Below are 11,337 nucleotides of genomic sequence, written 5' to 3' on the forward strand. Positions count from 1 at the left end.
GTTTAGCTCTTACTTCTAATGTATGAATAAGATATCCTGAATCCACCCAACTTTCACTCCCGTACAGCAAAATTGGTCTGGAAACAGACCAATGTAAAGATAGTTTCATCCAGGAGCTGACTTCTTTCTTACATAATACTGCAAGCTCACTGCATGAGCTTTGCTGCACCTTCGTTCAATCTAACTCGCTATACTACCATGCTCATAAATATGTCTGTGATCTCCTTATCCCATCTGACATCACTTTAGTCTTGAAAATGCTAATTACTTTTTCAGAAAATATATGGTATGTATACAGGGTGTATCCATGATGATGTTACAAACTTTCACGGATGATGGAGGACGGCAAATCGATCAATTTGAGATGAGGAACCATATTCCGGAAACGATCAAGTCGAAAGTTGAGCAAAATTCTACTCATTTAAGTCCGTTTACCTGCATAAGTTTCACAAGCTGCTCCATTTACAAGAAATCTTTGAAATGGCAATTTTTGCTTTAACCTTTGACTGCCGGCCGCAGTGCTGTAGTGGATATGGTGTTGGTCTACCAATTCCAAGTTAACTGGTTCAAACCCGACTGAGATCGGTGGCTTTTAAGGGTGTTTGAAGGTGACAACCGCATGCCGTTGGCTTCCGGCACGTCAAAGTACTAGTGTGGGACGAAATTCCAATACTCCGGCATCTGTTAAGAAAGGGCGGACGTTCAGCAACTATGATTATTAATAACTTATGACTCAAACGTTTCCAGACTATGGTTTCTTATCTCAAATTGATCCATCATCCCTGAAAGTTGTAACATCATCACGGATACGACTGTATACATTTTAGTAACAACAAATTTTTAAAATGCCACCCAGAGTTCAGGTTTTTAATGAAGTTTAGTTTCTGTGTTTTAAGAAAAAGTGATTTTACGCTCTGTGGGTACAGAGAACTACGCTTAGCAAGAGAAAGCTGGTGAAGCAGAGAAGCAATCTCACAGTCAGAAAGGGAATTGCATGCATCACCGAAAATGCATGCAAGCGCTGGTGGGTTATATTTAACACTTACCCAGACTCTTTTGCCGTAAGAGGTACCAGGATATCTGGGTCCCGTCATCAGCCCTAGTACTTCATACACAAGTGCAAATATAATGTCATGAATCTCCATTTGGATCATTAATACTAATCAGCTGGGCTGAACATCAATTTCTCCCTTATTTGAACAATGTAGATGTTGACAATTTGGTGCTATATAACAGCTTGTGACTAATCCATGTACTTCTGTATTTTGTAATCTTTTACCAGTTGTGTTTGTACCATTGCTCTAAAATTGTGTACAGTTGTCACATAAATATCATAATTCGTATCAACTTTGTATATTCAAACCGTGAAGTTTATCTGTATCTAGGAGGTAAAATATGATATGTTCAGTTGGCCACTTTGACAATTCTGTCAAATTTTCAAGTTGCTGGAAATTTAAAAAGATGAATATTTCAAAATTTGAAGTTTTGGTTTAATGTTGACAAATAGTTTGTAACATTTGGAGGAAAATTTCTTGTAACCTGGCATTTTTTTGTGTCAATGCGTCTAGGAGCTGGGTTGGGTTAAAGAAAACACGTAAAAATGGACAGACTTATGAATTGATTAATATTATTTGTACTTTTGTATCCATCTCTTGGCACAGGCCAGAGCAAAGTGTAGCTTCCACTGAAGTCCCAGTCTCATCCATGGCTGTGACAATATGGAAGCTGCTACGGTATGGTTGGTGCTGATTAATGACATTCAGAGCACAACCGGTGTGTGAATGTCATGAAAGGTGTTGCTCATAGGGTTAGTTGTGCTACAATAGCACTGTCTGACCCAGTGAGGAAAGCAATGGCAAACTACTTCACTCCTCATCTTGCCTAGTACGCCTCATTTGGGTACTGCCATTGGTTTTTGTGGTTTCCCTATAACTGCATAGCCTTTGGTGATGCTATTTGAGGATCCAACCAGCCTCTGGGCTGATGACCTAACAGACAGACAATATTATTTATGTTTGTCGAAATGTTCAGCGGTGGCTACTCGTTTACAATCCAGTGCTGTTTGTGCTTCTATTTTGGATGATTGAACAAGCCAATTCTAGCGTGAAACACGCGACCTTTTAGTGGATGGGGCAGCAGAGATGCATTTTCCGTAGTTTTTAAGGGGATCGGGTTATTTCTTGCCACCTGACACTTGATGCATAGTGGCTGGTTGTTCAGTCTACTCTATTACCACAGCGGTTTGGACTGGTCAGACAGCGTGTTTAACGTTAAAAACAACGAAGAGCCGAGTGGCAAATCAACATTACCAAAAGCAGTATATGGAGTAGTTTACATGTATGTTTTTTTCAGTTAAACATGGAGGATGCGATAACTGCCGACACCATGAAAAGAAACAGACATGAAGAATACGAGCAATGCAAGATGGTCTCGTCTTCTTTCCTACAGAAAGTGGTGATAATAGTATTAAACGGGCTAAATGTTACTGATTTGTTTTGTTGTTGAACATAACGTTCCCTTACCTGCAGCAGACCGTGCTATTATTCAACACTTTTTCCAGAGTCAGAAATTGCTGAAAAGTATGGAAGTGGTAGAACCAAGACAACTGCAATAATGAGAAGCATGTCCTAGTCCAGCCATTTCCAAACTGTGGTCTGTGGACCCCTGAAGGGCTGCGACAATAATCCAAAGGGTCCGCAATAATAATGCAATTTGTATTTATATTGTACACACACAACTCTCAGACCATTATACTAAATTCAGTAAAATTACTTCACTGTTGTATAAATTACACACAGTTTATGTAACTGTTAACTTGGCCAATAAATGGTACAAGTTATTAGTGGAAAAAGAAGAAATACTACAAGTGATGTAATTGTGAGACAGTTGGAATTGCTAGTATCCACTGTCAGATTATATTTTCCGCCTCTGGTTGAGAAAATCTCGTGGATCAGAAATCCCTTCTTTAAAAGTGAACATGAATTGCCCTCCACTGAGGAACATCAGCTAGCCGAAGTATCTTGGCAGAGAGAAAATGAAAAATAAATTGAAGTATGATATGTGTGGAGATTCACTTACAGATGTATCACAACTCCACGTCTTTGATTGACGCTTCGGTCCATGACATCCTCTACACCCTACATTTTCCAGATAGGAAATACTGAGTTTAATGTCTTTGATGACAACATACCTGTGTGAGTGTACCTTTTCTGGTCTCATACAAATGAAAATGAAGCACAGAACCAGAGCAACTGTAGAGGCTGATCTTCGGTCCGAGTGACTACACTTGTAAAATGGTTTGTCTTTGGAAAAGAGCACCATCCGTCCCATTAATCCAACAACCACAACAAGTGAATTTTTTCAAGTTTCCAGATCCAGACTGTTGTGATAATTAGCCAAGTGTCACATTGTTTTATAATTTCTGTGGATGTATAAAGTAAATATTAGTCCTCAATATTTTACCAATAAAATCAAACATGGTATCATTACAAAATTCTGTTTTTGTCTACTGAATGCAGTATTATGTTCTGTGGCTAAGGGACATGCATGCGATAGGCTCAGGGGGTCTCAAAGACAAAAACTTTGGGAAACGCTGCCCTAGTCCAACAGGATCTGAAATACTCAAGTCTTACTCATTGTTTACCGATGGCAGTAATGACTACAAATTCTATCCATCGGTATTTATTTATTTAGCTTATGGCTAGTACATAACTCTACATACAAACATTCCAAAATATAACAAATAATATAACACTTCAAACAATCTCAAAATCAGTTGGTAAACTCAAATCTAAACTGTCCAACCATTGTACAACCCTGTCAGAAGCACACACAAACTTCTTCAGCTGACCGAAGTATGACCTCCTTGGACATTCAATGAAAATATGACGGATGGTCTGTTTCTTCTCACCACAGTCGCATCAGGGGAGGAGCGCATACCCCACTTCTGCAACAATGACCCACATCGTCCATGATTGGTACGGACTCTGTTGAGAAGAATCCAAGTTCTTCTGCGGAGATTAAAACCAGGTGGTGGATGTTGAAGACTAAAGAGGGTCTACCATTCATCTGGAGCTGTGTTGGTCCACTCCAATTGCCATTCATCAGAACCGTTAAAGTTCCTGTTGATGAGTTCCCTTGCAGTCTGAATGGCCGGAGATCTTGATTTCAGACGTCCGTACCTAACAAGCATGTCTTCATGAATGGGAAGACTTGGGTTCATTGTTATCTTCCTGAACTTGTGTATTAAGTTGTTTTGTCTGCATATTCTTGGTGATGTTATATGGCTCAAGACTGGCAACCAAAAAAGAGGAGTAGATCTGACTGCGCCGCTGACAGTGCACATCGTCTGATTCAGAACAACGTCAATATTTTTAACACAAGGGCTATTCAGCCAAATAGAAGAACAAAACTTGGCTGTAGAGTATACCAGTCCCAATGCTGACGACCTTAGAGTATTTACTTATTTCTGTGAGAAAAAAGAACAGGTTATTACTCTATTGCTTGCTTTGGCAGAATGTATGGGAAACGTATATTTCAGGTGTTGGATAGAGAAATTAAGATGCTGAAATGGGAAAACTGTTTATCATTTGGTTGCGATAATCAAAATCAGTTCATAAGTTATATAAATTAAAAATATGTGATATGACAGAATCTGATGATGTTCTTCAAGAACTAAACTATTTTAATTAAGTTGTCTATGTTTCAGGTATATTCTGTTGTTATATGTTTTTTGAAGTAGTTTCTAAATTTTATTTATCCTTTTTTTAGTTTTGGCAGACTAAGGAACCTAACAGTTATAAATTAACTGAGTCGAAACGTGAAAGAGAAGGCCGCCACTATAAGATATTACTTTTGTACTTTACATTTTTAAATATTTTTTCATCATGTCTAGTTTTGCAAACCATCCACTTTATGGTCCATATTGATAAATTAATCAATAAATCAGGAGAGAAATTGTTCCTTCTAATCGATGCTTTGTACAGTCAAACCTGCCCTAACAGACACCCTTATTCAGCGCACACCTCCCTATACAGACAATTTTCCTTGGAACCGATTTTATTTTACATAAGATAAGTGTTAAATTGGCCTCATTTTAGCAGGCACCTCGAACTCCGGACAGCAGACATCACAATTTGTCCCGTCTACTTGACTTAAGCGGACACTTCACACGTTGCCGGACATTTTATTACGCCGAACCACATGTCATCCTTTCTTTTAAAACCATTCTTCAGACATAAGGAAATACCTTTTGAATGTTTGTACTATTTCGCGAGCAAGAGGAGAGGAGGTATATCGGAATGCAGTTCTACCTAGTGGTGTACAGACCTATTCCGAGAATTCTAATTGCCCAGAAATGCTGCCAGAGACTGTTGACTCACAAATTACCTGGGGATTTTCTTCCCTTCTTGCATCATTCTATTCATAACTCGAATTGTTGCTGATAAGGTCGGGCTCAGGTAGTCAATTTGAGAAGGAAAAGACAGTACAGGCGCTAATTAGTGAGACAGATATACCGTAGCATTTCAGTTGTCTGTTAAACATGAGTAACAATGGATTACTTCACGAAGCTAATGTTTGTAAATGATGTAAAATCACTTACAATAACACTCTATAAAATACCAACACAGAAATGGCTTAGAATAATAAAAAAAAAAGATATGTATGCTTATATTTAAGGTGGATGTTCTTTGCCGTTAAAATGTCTGATTTTTACAAACTTGTTTTAGCGGACACCTCTCGTAACGGACATTTTTCCTCGGAACCGACAATGTCCGCAGAAGGGAGGTTTGACTGTTTATGCATTGGGATAATTTAAATTCACAAATAGTACGTTTTGTTTAGATTGACTGAATATCATCAACTATACTTTTCGGTTTAGTACACAAATGCATTATTCCATATGAATCTTAAAATAATCTCTAACATATTAAAAACTTTTTTTTAGGTTAGATCTTTAAAACTTGGGAAGGGGCGAGGGGTTGGGGGTCAAAACTTATGGCTAGTAAATATTTCTAAAAACCTGTTGTAATTGATGACTAGAAATGTCTTTGTTATTTTTATGTTCCTATAACATGGAACATAGAAATGTAAACTGTTTTCTTAAAGCACTGGGTTTGAACTAAAAATTCTTAGTTCCATCTTGTATGTTGAGGCCGATGATGTTTGTGGTAGAATTTAATGTTACTCCTAGAATTCTTTAAGTTTGTGCAACAGCTGTATGTGCATTGAATGGTTAGTTGGTTTGCGACATGATCTGCAAATTCTAATACAAGTTAACCAAACAAAGAAGTTTAAACATAATACCCTCAATCCCATCTTCTCTCTCTTTGTTCCAGGTCGTATCGCAAACCAACTAACCATTCAGTGCACAAACAGCTGTTGCACAAACTTATGAATTCTTGGAGTAACATTAAAATTCCATCACAAATATCTTCAGCCTCAACATACAAGACGCAACTAGGAATTTCCAGTTCAAGCACGGTGCTATAAGAAGACGGTTCACATTATACGTTCCAAGTTATGGGAACACAAAAAAGAACAGACATTTTCTAGTCATTAGTTATAACATGTTTTTAGAAATATTTACTAGCCATAAGTTTTGACCAAAATAAACTTAGCCAAGTTCTTAACCTTCCCCCACCCCCCACACACCCTCGCCTGTTTGCATGTTTTAAAGACCTAACCACCAGGCGAGTTGGCCATGCAGTTAGGGGCGCGCAGCTATGAGCTTGCATCCGGCAGATAGTGGGTTCGAATCCCACTGTCGGCAGCCCTGAAGATGGTTTTCCGTGGTTTCCCATTTTCACACCAGGCAAATGTACCTTAATTAAGGCCACAGTCGCTTCCTTCCAACTCCTAGTCATTTCCTATCCCATCGTCGCCATAAGACTGATCTGTGTCGGTGCGACATAAAGCCGTTAGCAAAGAAAAAAGATCTAACCTAAAAAAAGTTTCTATATGTTAGAGATTGTTTTAAGATTCATATGGAATAATATGTCTCTGTACTTTTATGAATTTCTACCTAAACCGAAAAGCGTTTAGTGAATCTAAATGAAACATACTACTTGTAAATTAAATTTGCCAAAGGCAAAATAAAAAGTGCCCATTAGGTGGAACAATTTGTCTGCTTGATTTATTGATGACTAGTTTTGCCATTCAGATGACAGGCACCTAAACGCAGAGTTGCTGTATCAAAATTGTCCTACTTCAGGACATATAAGAAAAAAATGTTTTTAAGAAAAACAGTATAAGGGGTATGTGTACCGAGCTCGATAGCTGCAGTCGCTTAAGTGCGGCCAGTATCCAGTATTGCGGAGATAGTAGGTTCGAACCCCACTGTCGGCAGCCCTGAAGATGGTTTTCCGTGGTTTCCCATTTTCACACCAGGCAAATGCTGGGGCTGTACCTTAAGGCCACGGCCGCTTCCTTCCCAGTCCTAGCCCTTTCCTGTTCCATCGTCGCCATAAGACATATCTGTGTCGGTGCGACGTAAAGCCAATAGCAAAAAAAAAAAGTATATGTAAATAAAACTGATTGGTAAGGTCTGAGTATCTGACAGAGTTTGTCTGCCAGGGAGGGAAACTACAGCTCAAAACAAGTCACATCTGAATGAATTTATTCACCTGGACTGTTCAATGCAATCTCCTTTCAGAGTCTGGACGTTTCCTCCTGCAGAGCATTAGCTACCTCCTGGGTACAGAAATATTTAGTTAGCCATAGAAATTGTAGTTTTTAAAAGTACAAAACCTCAACAACAACAAAAAAAATGACATGAACATTTTGCACAAACTCTCAAAGAAAGGCAGTAGAAAATGAAAGGTGATTGGACATTGGTTGCTTTGCTGAGCGGTCCAGTGACAAGCATGCAGGATGCATGTGAGTTACGTGATTTATCAAAGACCATTGTCAGCAGTATGAAATGACAGAACAGATTTGCAAACATTTCACAAACCGTCAAAAATGAATAAAATGTTCACACTTTTGTTGATGATAAACATTCGTACATGTTAATTAGTAAATGTTGTATTTGTCTTTCTTCAGTTGTGTAAACAAGTAATTTAACATGTAGAAACTGTTAAGTGAGTAATTTATAATAAAAATTGACTTTCAACCTCTTAGGTTATGTTACGTACATTTTAGTACGTGTTAAAAAGATTTTAAGTACAGAACAAAATGGACACACCTAATAGGATGAAAGTCGATTTTGATTATAATGCAGTCTTGGAAATTCAATATTCATCGAGTAATGTATTGATGTATTTGTTGAATGTCATACTTCTTGTTAAAAGCATCACGTTTGCTTTTCTAAATGTTTGCATGTACAATACTTGGAATTGTATTTTAATTTCAGAATAGTTTTCAGGTTGTTGGAACCTCTCAGACAGTGGGTGCCATATCATCAAGGTGATTACTACTACATTTTGAGTTCTATGCTGGGTTGGCTGATATATTACTGTCCGCATGATTATTTCTCTCTGCAAGAATCTCTATTACTGATGTTTTTTCAGCCTGCCTCTTAGGTTTCTACCCATCAACCTCTCATTCAACATCTTTTTTTTGGGGACCATCCTCATCAATAACCAAACCATCTATTTGTTTTCAATTCTTTCTACTATACTTTCCTGACTTCTTCACTTTGTACTTTATCTCTCCTGGTTTTAATCAACCTAGTCATTGGGGACTTCATTACCACAGCCTGGATCTTGCTCTTCTGTTGACCAGGCGAGTTGGCCACGTGGTTAGGGCCGCACAGCTGTGAGCTTGCATCTGGGAGATAGTGGGTTCGAACCCAACTGTTAGCAGCCCTGAAGATGGTTTTCCGTGGTTTCCCATTTTCACACCAGGCAAATGCTGGGGCTGTACCTTACTAAAGGCCACAGCTGCTTCCTTCCCTTTCCTAGGCCTTCCCTATCCCATCGTCGCCAGAAGACCTATCCATGTCGGTGCGACGTAAAACAAATAGCAAAAAATAGGCCTCTTCTGTTGCTATGTTGCAGTCTATGTACCCCGAGCATAAGACAATACTATGGCAGTGAATTTCTACGGGATCTCTGATTATTGACCTGCTTTCAGTATATTCGCAATACACTGAGTGGCCAAGAGTCTTGGGAAGACACTGAATGTGATGTTAATAACAATTTGCTCCTCCACGAGCCCTGAAAACGGCACCAATATGGCGAGGCATCAACTCTATAAGGTACGTCGTGGCGGAATCTGGACCGACGCATCTTGCACAGCTATCCACAATTTATCTTGTGTATTGGTAGTTCATGGAGCGTACACCAGCATCAGCAGCATCCTATAAGTTCTTGATTGGATGAAGATCAGGGATCTGGAGGGCCAGTCCAGGGTCGTAACTTCACTGGAGTTCTCCAACCACCTGCATGCCACCACAGAGTGGTGACATGGCGCATTGTTCTGTTGAAACAGGACATCTCGATCAGCGTACTCCAGGCCCAGAAAGGGATGCAGATGGTCTGAAAGAATGTCCACATAACGTGCACCTGTCGGCGCTCTCTGCAGCTGGACAATGGGGCTATGAGAACGCCGCCCAGACCAGAACTAAGCCACCTCTTGCCTGGATACAACCTTGTTGACACGCAGGATCCATAGCTTTATGGGGCATACACCACACTCTCACACGCCCATCACCTCGATACAACTGGAACCGCGATTCATCGGACCGTACCACGCCGCCACTGATCCATGGTCCATTGCCGATGTTCACAGGCCCATGCATGTCATTGAGCTCTGCGCTGAAGTGTCAGCAAAGGGACTCGAGTTGGTCGTCAGCTGGTTGTCTCCTTAAATGACTCTCAGTAGCCCAGTACGGTTCTGCAGAGGTGACATGGTGTCCGTTCATTAAGCACACGTGGTCTTTCCGTGCGGCGGTTTACGTGGGTACTAACATTCTCTCTGCGATATTAAAGATCCACCCTCGACACTATTGACCTCGGAAATCTGAATTCGTGTGTAATCTCTGCAATGCTATGACCCATGCACCATGGATCATCCGACGTTCAAAGCTGGTTACCTCGCGACTTGTTGCTATCTTCACAACACTGGTGTGTGTGTGTGTGTGACACAGTCTGTTAAGCTACGCCGAAACACTCAGGGGTCATAAATGGCACGTTTTCTACTGGGACACCTCTTCCTGTGACCTTTGGCCACTCAGTGTATTTCGTGATATCTGAAACCATCTCTTTAGTTTCGACCCAGTTTGTCGAGTGAAGCAATCTTTCAGGTCAAAGTCTGCCGGAATGGGAATGGTGACAGCTCTGTCTGGCTCAAGGACTGGATGTTCCCGTCATTTACGTACAATACTTTCCTTCACATGTGGAGGGCATCTGACTGTAAAACTGGGCTTAATCTGTTTGAAAGCAGGTGAAGAATCTGCCTTGCAGGGAATGGAACCCACATCCTTCAGAGTGATTCAAGCATACATTGCCTTGTTTATAAGAATGATCAGTGTCTTTAGATTCGTGATTGTATGTCTCCCATGAACTGTTTTCAATCGAAACATATCTGTTCGGTCTTGGTTAGCCTTTATTCGTACGTGTGTATATGATTGGTACCCACTGTCTGTACTGAACTCCGCAAATGGCCATATGTGCTGTTATGAGCATTGCAATACCAACTCTGCTGGAACATGGTCTATTACTAAACACCTGACACTTTCTACTGTTTAAAGGAAGTGATTCTTTGAGTGTATTAAATCATGTTGTCCCGGTGAGCTAAAAGATTATTTTGGATAGTGTTTGTAATGGACTTTGAATAAGTCTAAGGACACCAAGGTGCTTTTAGTAAAATATAGTATTAAAAAATACTTAACTGTAAAGAAACAGGTGAATTTTGTCAAAAACTTATTTTTATAAACAGAAGATCTGTTTGTGAAGATGTCTTGCCATGAAATACCTTTTTTTGAAATACATGATTTACTTGCAATAAAAATAGTAAATAAATCTATAGTCTGTAACTTATTGTAATATCAGTGTCGCCCAGGTGGCACATTCCCCATCACTTGTTTACCTAATATGTAGATTGATGCCTTCACAGCCTGTAATTGTACACTTGATAATGAACTTTTGCCATGCCAAGAAAAATAAAGGTGAAATTCTTTACGTTTCACAAAGAACTTTGCTCCTCGACTTCAGAAGAAAATCTTGTCTGTTCACAAGGAAGACTTCTCCAGCAATAAAACTTTGAATTCAACCTTTTAATTGCTGAGTTTCCAGTGGACTGTTTGGTACCTCAATGCTGAGTTTTATCATTCCTATGTAATTTTTTTTTGTAGAAGCCTCAATTGTTAACTTATGAGTGGGGTGATTAGCTTAA

General features: G+C 39.6%; 1 protein-coding gene across 3 annotated transcripts in view; it reads left to right on the forward strand.

Annotated features, from left to right (window-relative positions):
• LOC136882291 (calcium release-activated calcium channel protein 1) overlaps positions 1-10,970 on the forward strand; it is an 89,988-nt gene extending 79,018 nt beyond the window's left edge. For all 3 annotated transcript variants that reach the window (XM_067154859.2, XM_067154860.2, XM_067154861.2), the window contains exon 5: positions 6,339-10,970. In XM_067154859.2, coding sequence (XP_067010960.1) covers positions 6,339-6,397 — 59 coding nt within the window. In that variant the 3' untranslated portion in view covers positions 6,398-10,970. The remainder of the gene's footprint in view (positions 1-6,338) is intronic.
• The last annotated feature ends 367 nt before the right edge of the window (positions 10,971-11,337 follow it).

The sequence above is a fragment of the Anabrus simplex genome, chromosome 10, assembly GCF_040414725.1.
Source record: "Anabrus simplex isolate iqAnaSimp1 chromosome 10, ASM4041472v1, whole genome shotgun sequence".
Classification (NCBI taxonomy): Eukaryota; Metazoa; Arthropoda; class Insecta; order Orthoptera; family Tettigoniidae; genus Anabrus; species Anabrus simplex.